General features: G+C 41.0%; 1 protein-coding gene across 8 annotated transcripts in view; it reads right to left on the reverse strand.

Annotated features, from left to right (window-relative positions):
• Positions 1–21,802, reverse strand: part of epha3 (eph receptor A3) — a 102,251-nt gene extending 80,449 nt beyond the window's left edge. For 4 of the 8 annotated variants that reach the window (XM_031281706.2, XM_031281705.2, XM_031281710.2 and 1 more), the window contains exons 1-4: positions 21,566–21,802; positions 13,532–13,596; positions 5,819–5,830; positions 4,281–4,941 (exon numbers count right to left, since the gene is read on the reverse strand). In XM_031281706.2, coding sequence (XP_031137566.1) covers positions 4,281–4,941; positions 5,819–5,830; positions 13,532–13,596; positions 21,566–21,659 — 832 coding nt within the window. In that variant the 5' untranslated portion in view covers positions 21,660–21,802. Of the gene's footprint in view, positions 1–4,280; positions 4,942–5,794; positions 5,831–13,531; positions 13,597–21,565 lie in introns of all 8 variants that reach the window. The other 4 variants (XM_031281708.2, XM_031281707.2, XM_031281711.2 and 1 more) reach the window with 2 other exon arrangements.
• Between the last annotated feature and the right edge of the window lie 347 nt (positions 21,803–22,149).

Raw genomic sequence — 22,149 nt, forward strand, 5'->3', positions numbered from 1 at the left:
TGATCCAGCGGCCAAGACCATCAGCCACAGGGTTGAGCGGAGACAGAGAGGGAAGAAGGAAATGAAGTAAACAAGGAGAGAAAGGCATTGTCATTTGGAAATGCTGAAATCATTGCAGTCATCAAAAACAAATCATTTTAGAACATATTTCATCAGTGCAAAATTATCTTTACTTTATAGTGCCTTTAAAACGTGGGAAAATTACTTTTACTTTTAGTGGTTTTCTCTCTTCTTCCACTTATAATACGATATGGTAAGTAATCCATGCAAAACCAGCAACTCAGGCTTAAGTATATTGAGTATATATGTCCCTGTGTCTGTGTATATGGATTTACTGTATATCTGTAATTATAATAAGCATTATGGTACTGGCAAGTTTGAGGATTGTGTGTCTTGATAAATCCAGTAAGAATGTAAACCTGGGTCTCTCCGCAACATACAGCAGAACAGCTGCTTGCATTTGCAACACACACACACACACACGCACACGCGCACACGCGCGCACACACACACACACACACACACACACACACACACACACACTCATACACAAACTCGACAGACAGACATCCGTTTGCTGTTTTAGGATCAAATTAGGGTTGCAGGAATTTCACACTGATGGTAGATAGGAGTTAGTTCACCTGCTCCAGTCTGTTCTAATGACAGATGAAAGACTGACTTGGCGAGATTAGATCGGGCCTCACATTCTCTGTGGAAAGGCCGAAGACTGCTCACAAAACATACAGTAATCCAGACGATGACGGACGCTTCCATTCACCTCGTACAGTCTGAAAAACGCCATATGCACTCACTGCGTTCTCCCTGACAAAAGATCCGTTGACATCGGCTCTGATATGAATGATGAAATATCAAAATATGCTCACAGCAATATACACTGCATGATGTGAAATATGTAATGCAGCCATCCGCCACACACATGCATATCACACACACTGTCATAACAGCAGCTCGCACACAGTGTCCCATTGCCAAAGCCAGACAGAATTCATGTGTTCTTTTGAAGGCGCCACTGATAAAACATCCTCGCTTTCGCAAACATTTCAGGCTACACACACACACACACACACACACACACACACACACAAACACACACACAGGCAAGATAATGACAGTCTAATACTGGAGTGTATTCTATTAAAGCCCTTAAACACACTTTGGAGTCTGTGTAAACAAGGGCAACTGCTCTCCTCTCTCTCGTTTCCTCTCTCACTCATAGACACACACGCGCACACACACACACACACACACACACACACACTCATGGAATAGAGGCTTAGGTTAACGAAGATGCTGCTTCGAGGCATTAAACCATGAAATATTCAGCAAAGGTGCTCCATCCATCTGACTCAGAACAGTCAAAGCACCCAACACCAAAACACCTAATCCAAACAACTGCATGTTTAATTATTAGATTATTCATTATATTTAGTGGTCTTAGCTGCATTTTATTTTGTTTGTTTATTTTAGAGAAACAACAATGTAAGGAAGAGTATCCAATTATAGAATGCACATTTTTTTCCCCATGTACAGCCAATTTAATAATAAATCAACAACCTTTTCTATGGAGCCATGGGGTAAAATATGACCAAGTGGGTTTGGGGCCTGCTTTCTGTCTGTGACATGTAAACACTTGAGAAACCATGGTTCAGACATCTGTTTCATTCTGTTGTATCTGGCTGTAGCACTGTAAACACGTTTTCATCTTTCTCGCTATCTGTCTGTACGGTGACCTAACCCGCATGCAGTCATCTATCTGTTAACACAGAGGGCCTGGAGAGTGAACTGTGCGCTGGGGCCCCCGACGGCTGCACACAGGGGCTGTGGGGGCCTGTTGGTGCAGCTGTCCCACTCCAGGGTAACATAAGACCTTATTAGAGTCCATTAGACCTCTCTGAAACTAATAAGAGATTGTCAAATACATCCAAACATTCACACAATTCACAGAGACAGGAAGTGAAAGGAGGGTGGTATGAAGGGGGACAGCGGGCTGCCATTTGTCTACACCACGTCCTATTCTAACTACAACTGTTGTCCTTTCAAATTTGGGGGGAAAAGCAGAATTTGTGGATTGAAGTTCGCAACATTTTGAATAAAATGTCCCCTTTAATTTATTAATATCATTTGAATAAAGATTTAGAAATGACATGGCACACTTCAAATTAAGAGCTAATGCCTTTAACGGTCTTCAACACCCTTTTTCATGGAAGTAGATAAGGTTGGGAAGTAAATGGCACCGGTCAAATGTTTCTTTTAAACCCGCACATTTGTATGTCATGATAACCCTTATTTTGGTTGTCATTCTTTTGCCTACAATTTACCTTCTCCCCCAAGCTTTTTACATTTTGCACATAGGTTTTCGTCTGACAGCTGCGACAAAGTTTCTCCTCGCATCTGGACAGTGAGACAGGTTCGTCTGCAGTCCACAGCCCCAGAAAAAGAGCTTCCCTTGGCCCTGACAGCAGGGGCCTGACCTGGGACACTGCCTTTGATCTTTAATTAACACTGGGCATGGTTCTGGAGACGAGAGAGTTGATGAACATGGGAGCATTTAGGGCCAGCAACAATAACTAGGACTAAAAGAGAGCTAAAGACAAACTTTCAACACATTTTATTTTTATTTTTTTTTACTTTAAAGCCATTGTGGAACAGCCGCAGTGCAGAGGTGGCTGCTTTCAAATATATGCTGTGCCTGGCTTCTTAGGCAGAGGCACATCTTGTCCGATATGGACCATAGAAACGAGCCACAACAAAGAGAAGGTGGGGTTTCACATGCAGCTGGAGATTCTGTCTCAGCTGTTTGTCTTTGGCATGGTTAAACAAAATACACAGAAACATAAACCAGTGGAGCATAAAGTAAGCAACCACTTCTATTGTTATTTTACATTATTTACAAGATATTTAAATTAACATATACATTACATACATACATATACATTTAACTTACATGTATATTATGTATATAAATGCTTTCTACAAAACCTATGGTGGGACATTATGAAAACACATTTATGGAGCTGCTGCACTGGATGAGCTACTGTACGGATGCAAAACATCTTGTTGCAGAGAAACACTGATGAAGTACTGCAACTGTAATTGATAAAAGCTGTAACACTAGCCACGGGTAGCCACACAGGAAATTTAATTTTGCAAAGTTATCTAGTTATGTTAAGCGCTTTTTTAAAGAAAAGGTAAAAATAAACATACTTTTGGGAAGTTACTAACTCATAAAACTGTTGATTTTAATCGCACTTGGATATTTTCTGCTGAGATGAAAGGCTCCTTGTGACACTTAACCTTTGAACCCACTGGTTGCTTGATCCCAAAAGGGATGTAAAAGTTACTATGGGACATCAGGTGCTTTATGTCTAAGTAGTTACTAAAGTTAAATGAAGAGGAACAAGTACAGTCAAAGGACAATAACAATTAATAACAAGTTGTCTGGAAAACAGCCGAATATGCTAGTAAAACCCTCAGGTAATGAGTGTTTTACAGAGCAATGTTTCAAGTTCTGTAGCACCAGGAGCCACAAAGATCTTCTTTGAAATATTTTGATTCTTTCCAATAACCAATGGGCTACAACTAAAAGCAATCCCCCTGCAATGCATGTGTGATGATAATGATGTGACAGACTGAAAATGAAAGGCAAAACCAGGCAGCCAGACATGTACTTTTTGGCTTTAGCAACCACCTCCAAGGCGACAACAGACTGGTGTGGTCGAGTATCTCCAGACTCCAATGTTTACCCACTCATGACTCCGCCAACACTCACAACCATCACCGCAACTATTTCATTATTCACCATCCACTCCAGTCTACTCCTTTCTTCTGGGTTATCAGTCCCATCCCTGATACTCTGGTTAAGATCTTCCCATAGCTAATGATGTGTCACACAGAAGATGTATATTGAACCACTGCATGCTGCACCACGCAGTTCACAGACTTGGTTAACAGATCACACACATTCATGTACAACTATCCAGCAACACTGTGGGAATATTGGGTTCTTTCGAAGGTATCCCACATACAGAATGCCCATACACACACAACCATACACACATGTATACACAAAGGTTGGGCATCAGGCATTAAAGCTTCTGGGCTGACAGTTATGAAGTGTGACAGTCTTCTCATCAAACACTTTGCACACTTTGCAGCCTTGGCAAACTTTGCTTTGTATCACCGTATTTCAAACAATGACAGAAAGCATGAGAGAACTGAGAAATAAAATGCAACTGAAAATGATAGAAGAGCTGTCTTACTTTGGCAGGTGTTGCTTCTCTCCTCGTATCCCGGGTTACACAGACACTTCCCAATAGGCACGAGCCACTCCCCCTCTGTGCTGCAGTACATTCGCGGAGGCTCCTCCTCTTTGGAGTGATTGACACATGAGCCTTTGACCTCAACCAGCGACTGGGAGTCCATGGGCACCGTATCAGGGAAGGAGGCCAGATTCCTCACAATGTGAGGGCACTTCTTGAAGTAAACCCTCACTGAAACTAAAGCTACGCAGGCGCCCACATCCTGGAACGCCAGGTAGAAGCCCTTCTTGGTCATGGGACCCACCTCGCGCACCTCAGTGTTGAGCTTGAGAATGCGATCTCCGAGGTCCATTTGGGTGAAACTTTCATCAGCGGCAATGGTGTCAATCTTAGTGAACTGGTGTTCTCTGAAGTGGCTGCCCTGGTCGTCGTCCGTCTCCAGGTAGAGGAGGTTGAAGGTCTCCTTGCAGGTGCCCAACACCAGCGGGATGGAGTTGCAGTCCCTCAGGGTGAACTTCAGCTCCACGTAGATCTTCTGGGCTGACTGGCGAGGGATCCAGTTGGTGCGAAGCCAGTTGTTCTGGCTGTACTCCATCACGTTGCAGACCTGGAAGGTCCTGATGGGAGTGTAGTGCTCATCCACCCCACTGATCTCCTCCCACTGAAAAAGATGGAAAGAAGGAGAGATGGACAAGAGAAACAGAGGGAGACGAGGAGGAGCAACAAACAAGAGAGAGAGATATACATGCAGGAGGAAATAGGGGGCAAATTTAAGGTTCAAAAGGAGGTATAGGTGGAGGAAACAGGAAAGGTAGAATGAACAAAGGGATTAAAAAGTTTAGGTAAAAAATATATGATGATAAGAGGACAAATAAGAGAGACAGAGAGCGAGGGGATAGAGGGAAAATAGGGTTTGGGGTCAAAGGAGAAGAAAAAAGGATCCAAGATATTGTAAGGAAGTTAAAGAGGAAGGGGTTAGATAAAGAGGGAGTTTGGAGTCGGAGAAGGAGGAAGAAAGAGGAAAGGAGGGGTGGATAGCAGAGAGAAAAATAAAAAGTTATCTCCACCCTGTAAGCACTTATAGATGAATTATTTAGATCCAGATTCACTCTTGCTGAATACTAAGCATCTAATAAACACTTAAGGGTGAAAAATCACACTACCAGATCTCTTGTAAATTACTCAAATTAATTAAAAACAAACTTGCTGCCTTAGCCAAATTTTCGCGATTAGAGCACTGTGAAAATACCTAAAAATCAGGAAGTGTGATTTCTCTTCTCAATCCTACTAAATTTGTGTAAAGCTGCTTAATTGCTGTTAAATATTAACAAAATCTTATAGTGTTTTTTTCCACCCTTTTACTAACATGTTTTTTTTTTCTCTACAAGTGAGGTCTTTCAAGCTGCAAGTCTTGGTTATTTGCATCACAGTACTACTGCTACTAAAGGAAACGTGCTGAATCCACTATGAAACAAAAGAAGCTACGAAGTATGATGACAGATGTGAGTGTATACCAGGAACGTTCGTGTCTATCTTACATTTTCCCTCCACTGGGAGAAAGCAATGAGAGGAGAGGAGAAAAAGAAAGCGGGGTCATTCCTTTTGAATTCAACACAGCGGGAAGACTCATTGATCATGCGCTTTGGCTTCGCTGTCCAGGCAAATCAACACTGAATCGGAGCGACGATGAATGGGCAAACACCTGAAACACTGGGCTCATTGTGGTTAAAATGACAGTCATTACAACGAATGGGCCTAAATGTGTAAATTGATGCTTTTTACTATTTGTATTTCATTCCGTGAAAATTCTGAATGGATGTATGCCTGAATGAGCAGTGCTTTCTTCAGAGAGAGAGAGAGAGAGAGAGGGAGAGACAGAGACAGAGAGAGAAAGAGAAACGCTTTCTGGGTAAGTGGAAACTGAATTATCGCTCCTTTCACACAAGCATTAATGGAAACATAAACCCACACACACATATACATTCACATAAGGCTCATGTGAAGTGTTTAAAGTCCCAAAGCAGGCGGACACAGCAGGTGCTTTCAGCCTAACACCGGAATTAATGACGAGCTAAGAAAGTCGAGGTTCTCTATTACATGGTTTTGTGTGCCCGTCCGTGGGTGTGTGTGCGGGGTGTGTGGGTGTAAAGCACATATATGAGTGTGTGGTGTTCAAGGAGCTCTCAGTCTGAAGGATAGCCACTTGCTTTTCATCTCACAGTAAAGTTAATGAAACACCCATGAGAGAGAGAGAGAGAGAGAGAGAGAGAGAGAGAGAAGAAGAAGAAGAAGAAAGGGGAGAGTAGAGAAAGTGAAAGAGATAGAGCTGAAATAAGGAAGAGGGAGGGAGAGAGATAAAGTGAGAGGAAAATTGAGGGGAGAGATTCCATTGGTGTTTAGTCTCCCCCGTCATGCTTTCCTCGGCATCACCTCATTCATCAGACTGTAGTCCAAGTTCTTTATAGGTCTAACAATAACAGGGGAAAGTAGACACTATTGAGTGGGGCTAAATATAAAGAGATGAAGCTAAACTTAACATTTCACCTCACTTTACTCTCGAATTAAATAGCTTAGCGTATAATATAGGTAGAAATTATGTTGTGATAACGTACAAAAAAGATTTGATGATAGACTTTGACACAACAGAAAGCAGAGGAAGACAAGAGCTGCCACTTGATTGCTGATTAGTGATTCTGTTGACATTATGTTTGATACGACAATGTACTTACAGTTTACATGAAAAGAAAGCATCCTAATCTGCTTCAGCTTTATATATATATACACATTCTGTTACAGTTAAACATGGCTTTCTGCCAGGATTGAAAGCAGCACAACCTGAAATCTAACTTTTTTGTGCAGATGTGATGCGTCACCGCTGTTGGTTAAAAATATTACCTACTAAATAAAGACAATACAGAAATATACAGATTACATTCTGTCTGAAAATACATGAAAATAGGCCACATGTGTCAATTGTTGTATAGAACCATGATGTGATTACATTACAGCATATATTTTGTTGCATGCTAGAAATTAAATGTATACACTACTTACTACTACTGCATTAACAGCAGAAAATATGTTTAAATGATGCACAAATTACACTTTTAATGAGGAAACATGTTAATGAAAGTATCTGAAGTCTTACAACATTAGTTTTCCCTCTATATCTGTTTGTGGCATTGTAGCGTAAAGCATGATTATCGTTTTAATGGTTATGTTTAGGCATTCAAAGCACTATGATGTCTATGATTTGGGAAAGATCTGCTGACTTAAAGCAGTGGACCGGATGAGTTAACTTGTTTCTACATTCTCCCAAAACCACAATATTTTCCTAACCTTGACCAAAGTGTTTCTGAACTTGTGTAACTCGGGATGCAAACCCTGGGCTCTGGTGACAAAGTCTTGCACTTTGTACAAGACCACAGTACTTCTTTAAAAGAGAAAAAACATTGTCATCGGTTCCTCTAAAACGTATTCAGCCAAACAAATTAAATGTAATTTCTTGAAGACAGGGTTGTTTGTACACCTTCGCCTTGAGACAATGTACACTAAGATGACAAGCAGCTTATATTTGCAACAAAATATTGGCAAATGGCAAAGTGGCCATGTAAAAATGTAAAACAATTCATAATGAGACCTGGAAAAATACTTTTCTTTAATCAAATATAAAAAGCACACAGCATGTATAGTATTGGAGGATTGGCTCTGTGCCTTCCTTTCTACCTCTTTATGATCTGGCATCTAATGAAAAACTTAAGACGATGGAGCAAATGTCAATTGAGCAGACTTAATACACTTACTACAATTGCACATACCCTATCTTGCTGTTTCAAGAGCTTCTCCACTGAGAAAATGATTGCTACTTTATATTTTGCCACATTTGTTTTCCGTTACCCTAAAAGTACGCTACTCTGGCAAAATTGGTTTCTCACAGAACAAGTGTGCATTACTGTATGTACGCATCTATATACTGAGTGAGCAAGTGTGTGTGTGTGTTTGTGAACATGAACTATGTTTCACTTGTTGTCCTATGTATGAGCATGTTGCGTGCGTCTGTGCATTAGTGTTTCTGCATGAATGTGTGTGTGTGTGTGTGTGTGTGTGTGTGTGTGTGTGTGTGTATAATACTCAGTCTTTGTAAGCAGATGAACTATGTTTCACTTGCTGTCCTATGTATGAGCATGTTGTGTTCGTCTGTGCATTTGTGTTTCTGCATGAATGTGTGTGTGTGTGTGTGTGTGTGTGTGTGTGTGTGTGTGTGTGTGTGTGTGTGTGTGTATACTCAGTCTTTGTAAGCAGATGTCTGTGAGAGCTGCAGGATTTATGTCTTATCCCTTTATGTACTTTCATGTCCACCAATATGATGCAAACAGGGATAAATCTAAAGCGACTGCGAGTGATTGCTCTCCGCTTTTAAGCTGTCTTTGGGAGGGGTCTGAAGTTTGCTGTACACAAACAGTCACACACACACACACACACACACACACACACACATAAACAGAGTTCAAAATCAAACCCAGGTGTGTGTGTGTGTGTGTGTATGCATCAGTCTGTATGTATGCTTAAATGTGGCTTTTAGGCTTGCCATATCCTATTCCAAAGAAGATTACTTGCTTGACTTAAGCAAGTCTCTGCCAAAGTAAATGAGACCTCCGCTTGATGTGAGGATCCCACTCTGGAGGATAGCATCTATTACATGGAGCTATCCTCTTCCCCATCCCCAAACATTACATCATGACAACCTTGAATCACTTCCCCGAGTTTGTTAACTGATGCTTGTTTTGTGTCCTTCACTTGACAAGGAGGAAGTGAAATAAATAGAGAATGTCTCAACAAAATTATCCAGATCCAGAAAAACAGGAGAATGCTCTACGTTAAAGGATGTTCTGGGCATGTTATTTCATGGGCATCCCAATTGTCAGACGAGAATATTGTTTGTTTTTGCTAATTCAGAGGCAACATTTTTACCACGACTACCTTTTGGAGGCAACTCCCACTGTGAATTGGTGGAACTGTTTGTACGTCAACCAGGATAAATAAAGGTCTCAAGTGAGCAGCAACCCCCATCTTTCTCTCCATGGGGGCGTAACTCCTCTCTCCCTGTCCTCTAATTGATATATAACAACACTAGGACCCTACACCAGACCTCTGACACCCCACAGTTGGGGCACAGTTTGGTGTGACCTCGCTCCTGGTTTCTCTGATCTGTGCTGTAGGTAGGTGAAGCAGCTAAAGGGACAGCAAAATGGAGTGTGGTAACTGGATCTGCTCATGACATCTACAACTACGGCACCAGGCACGTCTCAGAGTCAGCGAGTCAGCACACCAGTTCACCCACTTCAAAGAAACGCAGGTCAATGGGAGTTAATGGACCTGGTTATGGACCAGTATAGGGTAACAATGCATTTAAGACTAGTTGTGTTTAAGGAAGATTGAGAATATTATGTGAGTAATATATTCACAACATACTACAACCTGTCATGAGCTATTGCTTAACTAATATAACTAACTAATATTAGATTTTAGTATTTTTTTGGACGTGGAATTACTAAATGGGGCTTTATAATAAAAATATTGGGAAAAAACAGACAACAACATATAAAGTGTATTTACAACTGTCCATTATACCTCTGCAGCTAGAGTGGTTAAATCTAAAAATTTGGAGCGCCCAGAGCAAGTGCAGAGCCGCTGGGTTCCATTGAGGGCAGTGGAGTCACAGACACGACAACTGCAGCATATCAGTCAGAGGAATTTCATCAGCCGCTCTTACCAAAGGGAAACCTAAATACACACTTCATACCTTCTCTTCTTCCTGTTTTTGAACAGCTCAAAACCTTACACTACTAGTCCCTGTTTGTGTATTGCTCAGGGACACATCAGCAACAATTGCTGAAGGATGCTAGAAACAATGAATTTTCAATCAATTCCAAAGAACCGCGGCTGCAATACATTCACAGTACTGCAGTGGTTACATTGGTAGGACATTTTGCTGGTTTGTTTGTGCTTTTTAATTATGCTCAGGTCTAATGAATATTTTGTACTTAAGGGTGTATCTGAATATGTTGCCATGCTGTATACTTGCTGTCAGTCAGAGGGCTTGCATCAGCTGGTCTTACAAGAAAGAAAGTAACTAACACAATTTATACTTCATCCTCTTCCTCCTCCTCTCTGGTCCCTCTGCCCTCCCTACTAATCCTTGTTTATGGATGGGCTTTTCTCCGTACTCTCTCTAGTTCTGGGGGGCAATGCGAGCACTTTATGCTGGTCAGCTGATTTCACAGATGGGGTGGTAGCAGGGCATGGGGGGCTTTAAGAGCCATTGGCTGACTAAAGAAGTTGAAACAGCAGTCTGTACTTTGACAGCAAAAATAAAAAATAGAAAGCTGGCTGACTGAAGTGGTGGACCTCGTCCGGAATATAGAAAGCCATGCCATTATACTGTGCATGGCCCCCCACCACCCTCCTCTTCCAGACCTGAGAATTAGTATGTGAGATGTGAATGTCTGCGTGTATTAAGTATTTCTAATTAGTTCACACATTGCGACTGCCGGCTTCTTTTTATATAGATGTCAAGCATTTTCCTCGCTATATACAAAAGCTCAGTCAATGCCATTGTCACTTTGCTTTTATATAAGATCTACAATCCTGTGGAGAGTATGAGCCTAACATTTACAAGAAGGATATTTCCCTGCACATACAATACAAGTTCTACATTCTTTTCCTTTTTTTTCTTGGGATGGTGAATAATCAGTCCCATTCACTTCATCATAATGATGGTCCTATAAGGAACCCTGTGTTTTGTAACATCTGGCATACACTTGTTTTATTAATATAAAAAATACAAAACATTGTCAAAATAAGTAGATGAGCAAATATGTGGGTTTCTATACGTTTTTTAACATTTAATATTTAAAATATTTTAGTATTTCAAATTTCACATTGTAAATAATGACTAGCTAAGCAAAAACAAACAATTAAGTCAATACACAGTCCTGGCAAAAAACAGAAATGCAGTTGTATCACCCTGTTGGTTCCTATGAAAAATGGACTTCACTTTGTATGTGCCCATTAATTCAATTTTGTATTCACAGTCAGTGTCTGGGGTGTTGGGTTGTTGCTGGAGAATGCTACGAAAGCATGCAAGAACGTAATCTTTAACACTCTTTAGTCTTGTGAAGGCCTAAGCCCCCTGGACACTGCTCAGCAATCACACTGCCTCCCAGACAGATAACAGTATATCTGGATCACACACACTCTACACATAAACACACACACACACACACACACACACACACACACACACACACACACACACACCACACTTGTCAGTCTAGTCGGAGGCTCCGGAGCGAACATCTTGTGGAGGCTAAGCTCTTAATTTGTTCTGACCGGAGCACGGTGTGTCTCGGTAGGCCAATAGCCGCGGCCTCTCCATCAATGTGAATAGTGTTTGTGTGTGTGTGTGTGTATATGTGTGTGTGTGTGTGTGTGAGGGCTCAGTGCCACTGCCACATTATGAGAAATCATTTGTGAGCAGCACTCTCCCAGGGCGGGCTGCTTATCGGAGCGCAGTCAGTGGATGACGTGAGTAATTACAGATGATTCACCTTGAGGACTTGATCATCAGCAATAGCTCTCTCTCTCTCTGTCTCTCTCATCCTTTGCTGTCCTTCCTTCTCTCCTCTTCTCTCTCTCTTTCTTACTCTCTCTCTTTGTTCATCCATTTTGCCTGTCTCTGTCTCTCCTTTCTTTTTGATCCCCTCCTATCCCCTCTCTTTCTCTCTGGAGTCATTCTCATGACATTGGCTTCCATTCCTGCAGCATTTTTATGAACTGTATAACCACACGCTTTTCTTCTGAACTCGTTCAAAGCAAATAACATGAAATAAAGCAGAGCTCTCTGCGCACACTGCATAACCTCTTTCACGCATTCCAATGTTCAATGCTGGATCAAGTCCCTGACATCGGTGTGCATTTTCCTACACGTGAATAACTTCTATCAGCACAACATCAATCTCTCCTTGAAATGGCCATGCAATTGTCCTATAGCCTGCAATTGTCTTTTGACTAAATGCATGTTGCACTTTTTCCTTCAGGTCATTTTTTCATTGTGGTTCAACCTCATGAAGAAACTGAACGTTTTGATGGTGCCAGCACTGTATATGGCCGAAGGAAACAAGGTTTGGCAGCTCTACGGAACAAATGACTGGATTACCTTAAGCCACTGCCAAGGAGTAATTCTAACACTTAATAAAGAAAAAACTAGGAAGTGTGGTGTGTGTGTGTGTGTGTGTGTGTGTGGATGTGTGTGTGTGTGTGTGTGTGTGTGTGTGTGTGTGTGTGTGTGTGTGTGTGTGTGTGTGTGTGTGTGTGTCTCAGTGGCCCAGCCCCAAGGCACAGTAGTCTAACTAGTTAGACAAATAAACACTGAGCAAGAACCCACTCAAGGGACTTTGGTAGCAGAGACAGGCTGATAGATGAGGCTGCAGAGATTTTTTTTTCACACGTATGGAACTATGTAGCTATAACATTGCTGGTTGTTTTTTTGTTTGTTTAATGAAAGCTGTACAATTCTTACATGTAATAATATGTTTTTGTTGTGGAAGAAAAGTTATAGAATTTTTCAGCACTAAAACACATCTCAACATGAGTGCTATATGTAGATTTTTGAACAACTTGAAACGTGTTAAAAGACTAGTAACTGTATTAAAGCATGTGTGACAGACAGAATGGTGTGTATTTTCAAGTAAGAAGAAATGGATTAACAAGTGAAATCTCAACAATGGAATTACAATGTGTACATGCAACAGCAGGTAATGCTATCTCTGTTGTTAATGTGATATTTACCAAAAAAAGGGGTAAGCCTGTCAACATTCTTGTGTGGATGATTTTGTGTCTACAACCTAAAATCCTTTAATGCTTTAATCTTTCTTTAAATACACACAGCACCGCACATACAAGCAGTACATTTTCCCTTAAGCATCTTGACCATATGGCAAGCTCCGAATGCTTAACCTTTAACCTAAGAGACGGAGAATGAGCAAAAAAATGTCTAAAGAAAAGTGGGTTAATCTGCACATGGCTCATTGGGTCAACATAACATAGTGAGAACCACAGCAGTTTGAAAATCCTGATTTGATGTGGTGTGGGGCTGAATCCAACATCCAGTTGATGTCGGTGGATGTGCCCCCCTAAAGTAAGCATATTAAGACATGATGTGGGTAAATGTAGAGATAGAGGTTACTCACCCCGTGCAATGGGTAGGAAATCCATCCCAACTCCCCTTGGCTTGCTTTAGAATCTAACAGGTTGACTGTGGTGAGGAAGAGAAAGAGAGGGAAAACAAAGAGAACATATGAGTGTCTAGGCCTCGTTAGCCCCAATTAGTTTCATCTAATCCCACAGGAGGGATCCCCAAGCTCAAGCACTCATCATGACTTTATTTGCTCAGCTGCCACACACACACACATGCTACGTATCCTATGCTGACCAATGGTGAGAGACGGCTTTCTTGTCTTGCTGTCTAAAGCAGCGAAGCAGGAATTGGTCGGCCAAACTAGCTACAACACAAATATCCTGAAGAGATATTGGACTAAACTAAACATTTCAACAACATTTGAAAAAAAAAAACAAGAAGTGTTTCTTTTCCAAGTCTCATGCTTTTGACCCATGGAACAACCCTTTCTACTACACCCATGGTGATTGGACTGTCACCAGGTAAAGCACAACTGTATCAAATCTAAATTCAGATGCAATCGGCAGTTTCAGATGTGGTCAGAATGTGATTGGCCACACTGAAAACAAAATATAACTCCGTTTATAATGAATGAAAATACAATTTTATGTTTGTCCTGCCAAGAATTCATTCATATCAAACAGAAACCAGGATGTAGATTGGGAAATCCGTGTCTAATAGATGGAATATGACAAATCAGACAAGGAGCTCCATTTGCATGATGGTGCAAATTAAAGCTTTGGGTTTCATATGGTGCCAAAGTAGCCGCCATGTCAGGATTTAAGGCGGAGCAGACAGCAATTTTGGTGTTGTGACTTTCTGGCAAACACACTTGTTATATTGCCCACCTCCTCAGACCAAATCGGTCACTTTTATGCACACATAAACAGATAATGCTTAGCAACCCTCTAAGTACATATGTTGGCCAAATCCACTCTACCATGAAGTATCTTCCTCAAGCACAGAAGAAATGAGCTTCAACGTTGTCTATTCTTAGTATGTACAAATGGCTGTGGTATGAATTATTGTCATCAAATACAACTGTCAGTATGGACCATGACATATGGAGTGAGGAATGTGAAGGCAGCTTGTGCTGTATATACTTCAGTAGGTGAGCTATCACTGCATTTTGGCACCAGATTTTGTTTGAGTTCAATCATGAAACAATAACTAAATACTAATAACTTGTGAGTACTTCCACTTCGAATAAAATAACAGGAAACAAATGTCCGTGTGGCTACAATAAAACTAATGGCAATAAGTTGGCAATATTCATTTAAATGAATGACATTTTGAGTAAAATTGTTATTCTCTTTCATTCTGTTTCCCAAACAGAGAAAATGAATGGGCTCTAATGCTGTATTTGTAGTGTAAAGAAGAAACAAACCGATAAACCAAGTGGGCGAAAGTGTGACAAATGGTGATACAACCATGGTTGTCATGACTCTTGTTTGTGCACGTTCTAAGGAAGATGTTTAGTTTTATTTGTCTTATTTTTATTACTGAGAAAACAAACTGACATTCTAAAAAGGGCGTTTTTTAAAGCTGTTGGGTACAATGTTTTTAAAATGATTCTAACATAAATGCATTATGTTTACTGTGACGGATTAATTTATATGTTGCTGCCATTAATAACCTGCACACTAAGTGACCTGCATCTACTGCAAACAGATGGTACGTTCTAATGGTCTCTTCCTTAAGGTTTGAACCTGAAACTGACTCAGCCTCTTCATCATCCTGCTGAGAGCAAATCAGTCCACAGCTCAACATACACAAACAAGTGTACACACAGAGACACACATACTTACCCAACTCAGTGCACACATACACAACAAAGTGAAGAAGCAGTGCAGTCAGACCCCCCAGCTGTAACTCTATTCACTCTGAAAATATAAGGAATACAATCTCCCTGTACGCTCCCATGCAAAGCTTCAATAAGCAAGAGTGTACACATCTCCCAAGACAGGCAAAGAAAGTATTTGTGGGTCATGAATGACTGCTGTGGCACAATTTTAGTCAAGCGAGATTTACCCCTCACAACTACATTTGCAGAGAAAAGTGATTTTGCTGCTCTGTGAACTAATTGTTGTTTCACACTAGAATAAAGGTTGAGATGGAAATCATCATTTTCTCCGGGCAAGTCTGATAACTATCAGCCAGCATGGCAAATAAAGAACCCTGAAAGGGAAAGCGGAGAAAAGAACACACACACACACACACACACACACACACACACACATACACAAAGAGACGTATTATCAAATTCCAGGCTAAAAAATCTACTAAATTGAGGCTCACCTGAGCTGTAGCCATGCTAAGCCACTCAGCCAGTTGAGTGGCACTAGACATATTCCTATTAGAGTCTAATGAAGCTATCTGTTCATGTCAGATAATAGCAGCTCAGCATTCAGGGCCATTGGTTCCAATTTACATTTCTCAACGAGCCGAGCCCACCACTCAAATTGAGCCGAGCGGGGGAATTTGAGAGCAGAAAATTAGACGGCAGTCATATCACAGGAGGAAATAGCCCCCTCCAGCTGCACTTGGCTGGGGAAATCAGCACCCACACACACACTAACACACTCACAGATGCATGCATAAACACGAGCACAGTACATATAGTTACGAAAACACAAAATCACACCAAAATATGTGCCCCATCCAAGAAACTAGAGGAGTAAACACACAATGTAACATATGTAGCTATTTTTACTAAAATGTACCAAATAGATGAACAGACATACACCCACAAAATAAAAGGATTTACAAACCCACTTATACACACACACACACACACACACACACATATATGCATACACTCTTTCAGATGCTCACCAAAACATGCACAAATTCTTGCACATGCGTACTCAAAGCGGGTACAAAATAAGAGCATACACAAACATTTGCTGACAGTCTTTCTCACTCTCGCTCCCTCGCACACACACACACACACACACACACACACACACACATGGTCGGTTAGCAAGCTAGCGTCAGCCAAGCATATAGCCCCTGCCCCATCAGGGAGTGCCTCTGAACGGGAACTAGGAGTATTAATAGCAAACTGAGCCAGCCTGTCTGGGAGGGAGCAAAACATCACACGGGGTAGAAACAGGTGAATCAATATATAAACACATACCTATAGGCCACCATCAAACACCCACACACATAAACTGACCCTGACCAAACGGAAGTATGAGAAGACTCTATCACGCCACAGGCAACCAGAGTGCCCTGCGAGGTTTCACAAACTGATGGGAATGCATGAATGGGGGTGTGGGAGTGGGGTACATTGTATCACCCAGCCAGAAAACCTAATGAGCACTTTGCAAATACAATTAGAGACTTGTCACATAGCAGTGTAATTCTCTTTTTCTTTCACTTGCTAGTGACCTACTATCGCTTGGCATAGCAGATGTTGAAATATTAACATGAAACATTGGAGCAAAGATCTACAGGGGGTTTATTTTGATGTCTACGTTCTCATAATTTAACAGCTAAGTTAACCATGACTCTCTAGCAAAAACTTGAACTCAATAGTCCCTCACTTCCAGTAAAATACAATGATATAAAACATGATTTGCTATGTGGAAATGTAATCTTCAGACACAATTAAAATGTCTGATGAGAGGAGGAAGAAGAAGAAGCTGTCGCTGGTCTAGAATCAACACATGGCTTGATCAGTAAAGCAGAGATCCTTCCATCTGGACTAAGTCACTCCACTCAGAATAGAAAAGAACAGAATAGAATAGGAAAGTAGCATGCACATGTTCTTCTAATATCTCCAATCTTGTGGTGTACAAAGTAAAAAGGGCTTTGTCTTTGCAGCTTGGCTCTGGGCATGTGAAGGTTGGCAGGCCGCAGTGCAGGCAAAGCAAGGCGACTTGTGTCTGTGTTAAAGGGTGAAGTGTTCACCTCCCATTATGAATTATTCAAGTGCAGAGTCGCTCTGTCTGATGTTGCTGCTGCTTGCCCAACCCCTCTGCCCCCATTCCCCTTTCTTTCTTTCTTTATTTCTTTCTTTCTTTCTTTCTTCTATTATTATACCCTTTGCCTTATGCTTATATACCTTATGACTACACACATTGACTTAAACACACATAAAGGCATAGACAGCACTCCTGCACACATAGGCTACTGTATTATCTTATATCTCTACATATAAGCTACAAACTGATGCACAAAAACAAACACACAATCCATATTTTTGTATCTGCATCTGAAGCTTAAACACATGATGTCAACTTGAAGATGGCACTCTCCATCTTCAGTTCAATGTTTGGCCAACACATATATAAATATAGGCCAATAGTATATGTAGAGAAAGGGGGTTTATTTTTAAAGGAGGGGCATGTGTAAGCACATTTACAGCACCTCTGAAAGGTACCATCGCTCACAAACGCCCATCCGTCCCAGCGGGACTGCTGCGCCGGGCTCTCCGGGCCAAGCCTCCCTACCGTCGGCTAAAAATACCCGAGGCCTCCCGACGCCCCGCAACGGGCCAACATCAGACCACGTAGGCGCTCAAAGGGACATGCTGCACCACAGCAATAGCAACTAACAACTTTATTTATAAATTTTTCGATTAAATATGGGGGGGGGGGATATTTTCTAACAATATCTCATATACGCCCAAAGTTCTCGTGAAATCCGCGCCCCCAAATGCTATTCTCATGGATTTCCTCTCTCTTCCTCAACTTTTCCCCAAAAGTTGTATACAAGATCATTACGATCTAATAAAAGCCACACAAAAAAATTCAGTTTTTTTTTGTTTTTTGGGTTGTTTTTTTTTTGATGGAGGCACGGTGATGAGATGGGACAGTAGATTACAAGAAATAGAACTAGAACTCTGGTTCCTTATAAATGATGAGGAAAATAAATAATAAAACAATATTTAAAGCATCCCGTTCAAAGTTGAGGATTGTTTTCCATTCAAATATTTTTTTCTTTACGTTTAAGGCTTATGTAATTAATTAATTTATTCCATTAAGTCTATGAAAAGTCCCACCGAGTCTACACGTTGGCAAAATCAGGCCTTTATTTAATTCCCAATTCACTGATATAAGCCACAACAATGTGTCAACGAATTTACAGCAGATCCTTTTATGACCATCAATTTTTTAACAGGCAACTTTGTTAATTTTGAGAGCTCTTTTCATTATCTGCTGCGCGTTTAGATGTGATCAGCAGCAGACTGTCGGCATAGAAATAAAAGCCAGTATAACTTTATGCTTGACTCATGTGGACACTGACCTAGGTTTTGTGATTTGGCACGTGTCATTGTGTTTAATTATAAACATGGCTATAATTTTAAATAATAAACACTTTCTTGCAACTTAAATGTGACTTTTACAAACCAGTAGAACTCAGATCTGCTCCAATAAAAAGTTACAGTGCCCTCTGCTTTATTTTATTCCATGAGGAGAAATGCGGCTCTGGTCAGTGAGTTTATAACTTTGTAATGTATTTCTGTTCTTTTTTACTTTACCTCTAACAACTAGGCTGTTTAAGATATGAGCTGTGATTGAGGCTGGACAGTGGAGCATGATCAGATTCATAAAGCAAGACGATCCATTTGTGCCAACTCTGGGACGCATCTCTACTGATTCAAAGCGTTTTTGTCCTGTTATTGGGTCAAATTTGCGGTTTAGCAGTCTGTATGAATTTATATACAATATGGAGACGGAGCGGCTCGATACTGACACACTCTGGCAGATTTATGTCTTGGAAAGGGGAATTTAATTGGATATAGATGTGTGTGTGTCTCTCTCTCTCTCTCTCTCTCTCTCTCTCTGCATAACACTTAAATTCTTTCTATCTTTCCATCTCTCTCTATCTATCTCTCTTCCTCTCACTCACTCACACTCACACACACTATCTCTCTGAACAGCAGACTATTGTATATTTTGTCATGGGGGATGTGTATTTTATGTGGTTTTGTTTATTTTTTCAGTGCTGAGGTCGTCGCTACTAAATATCTATCAGCTTTATACCTCATTAAACTACTTCAATCTTGACTATTTAATTGGTTAAAAAAAAATTAACAGAACAGATTTGCTGAAGGCCTAGTTGACACAGTGACACAGTCACTTTTACTGAATTGAGCACTTTTTTTCAGATTTACAACTCGTCCCCTCATGCTTCCATGTCCCTAACAAGTACCGATCTTTTGCATTATAACAACCAAGCAGAGAGCAGGGCAGCGGTCTCTGCCTGACACATGACGTGGCGTACAAAACGATTTCGTTTGGAAGACGAATTCGGGTTTTCAGTTTAAACTCATAAAATAACTTAAATAAAATTGACAAAGCAACCTATAGTTTGGGAGGAAATCATAGCTGGAAATTACACAAGCTTTAGTGGCCTGGTTATCGGTCAGCTGGAGTGGCAGGAGTCTTCATCAGCGCCGTGGATTATAAATAAACTCAACGAAACAACACAATCCATGGTTTATTTGGGTTATATGTAGGCCTATGTTCTGGGGAACTTCCCCACGTTTTAGATATGAGGACTGCTCTTTTGACCTATTGACTTTCCAAACTCATATGAGTTACTTACTTTACTAACTTTCTCACAGTTCTCTGACAGGCGGCAGAAGGATCAGGAACTTGGTTGTGTGCCTTTACCACTTCTGTATCTGAACATTTAATTACTGTAGAGTAGATTACACCTACTGAAGGCTCATTCAGATTAATTTAATTACTTGGTATTACGGTTTAAATTACTCCAACCTATATCGTCCTTACACGTGAAACACCATTTCAGAATAACAGAACTAACTATCAATGCATTCATGCAGCGAGCAGCTGTTTTCATTATTCCTTAACGTTTCTGACTGTTATTGTGAGCTCGGTCTTTTTAGACAGTTTGACCCCAAATCATTTCCCAAATGTAGCCTATGTCCCGTGCCTGTGGGCAGTTTTAACCTTTAGAGAACTCGGAGCACCTTCAGCACGCGCGTGCCTTTCCTTTCCACTGTGACCCTCTACAAAACACTTAAACCATGACAAGTATTTACTACAGGGCGTGAAAGTGAAGAAATTTGAAAGAAGAAGAAAAAAAAACGTAAAAAAAAAAAAAGAAAAAAAAGTTGAACAAATGTGCAAATAAAGAAGGAGACTGCTTCACTTGTTTCCACCGCAGTTTCACATGTTTGAAGAAGCGGCTGCTGAAAGTGGACCGGTCTATCTTATTCTGCCGGGTCTCTAAATATTGCCACATGCTTATAATCACTGAAGAAGTGGCCGAAAACTGCACTGGAAATAGGTGGAATGAAGTCGTCCTTACATTACTGTATTTCACAGGTTTAATGAAACGTCGGTTTTAATTTCAAACACAGTCATTACATGACTTGAAATGGACGGTTTCTAAGATCCCCATAGCAGCCTACAAGTCAGCTGTTTTGGATGTATTCAGGTCAGAGCCCTAAAAACAGACATCCGCGTTTTTACGCACAATGCGATTGTGCTCATCTTCTATTTAGCCTATTGCCTTTAAATTGGCGTGACTCTGGGGCGTCCACCCCAAATGGATAAAAACAGATCGACATGAACCTCTCATGGAAACACAGACACGCGGAGTTTCATTAGGCTACATGTCTTCGCCCCGTAAAAACTCTGCGACGGGCTTTTGGGAGCTGTCTCGCCATCGTTCACATTCATCCATCCCCATTTAAACAACTATTAACCCCCAGGTTCGCGAGAATATCCGAAACTAGGCTACACTGTCTGCCTTGTTTCAGATCTACTTTCAAGTTAGTTATTCAAATATTGTCTGTTAGTGATCATGACTCTCCGTGATCCTCGGTGTCATTTCCACGCGCTTTGGGTCATCTTGTTATTGTTATCACTATAATTTGGATAGTAGCAAGTACGCAGTGAGCGCACATCACTGCCAGCGATGGGCGCCGTAGCGCACCATTTGCAAACACACACGCGCGCAAACACACACACACACACACACACACACACACACACACACACACACACACACACACACACACACACACACACTGACACTAATGCCCGCAGATTGAGAGTTCACTTACCTTCATTGGGGGGGTAGATGATGGGAAACGCAGGAATAACGCAGGACAATAAAAGAGGTAAAATGAAAAGGAGTGATCGCGGATTGCAATCCATGGCGGCGGATCAGAGGTACATAACTCCATGAAGCCACTGACTGATCTGAGAGCGTCTTCTCTCCACTCAGCATTCCCCCTCTCTCTCTCTTGCTCCGTCTCCCTCTGGTTGGAGCAGTTTTCCGCTGGGTCCTACAGAGTCTGACAGACAGCAAAAACACAGCGCTGAAGTTCACCACAGGTCACTTTACCACGGGCGTCTTCTTGACGTGGAAGACAAATTCAGCTATTCAACATATTTTGCAGCCTGCATCAATGAAAAACTGTAATTTGATTCACTAACATTGAGAACAGGATCTAAGACAAATATTATGAATTTATCTGGGAACAAAATAGTATAACACCATAATGTTCCTGTGACCTGTAATTCAATCACATTTACCAAATACGTTTCCAATCTCTGCTTTATTCAAAGAGGAAATTGGCTAAAAAAAAATAATAATAATTTTGTTTGACTATAAACAGAAAATGTGTGACCCATTAGCACGCTT

Source organism: Sander lucioperca, chromosome 8, assembly GCF_008315115.2.
Source record: "Sander lucioperca isolate FBNREF2018 chromosome 8, SLUC_FBN_1.2, whole genome shotgun sequence".
In the NCBI taxonomy this organism is placed as follows: domain Eukaryota; kingdom Metazoa; phylum Chordata; class Actinopteri; order Perciformes; family Percidae; genus Sander; species Sander lucioperca.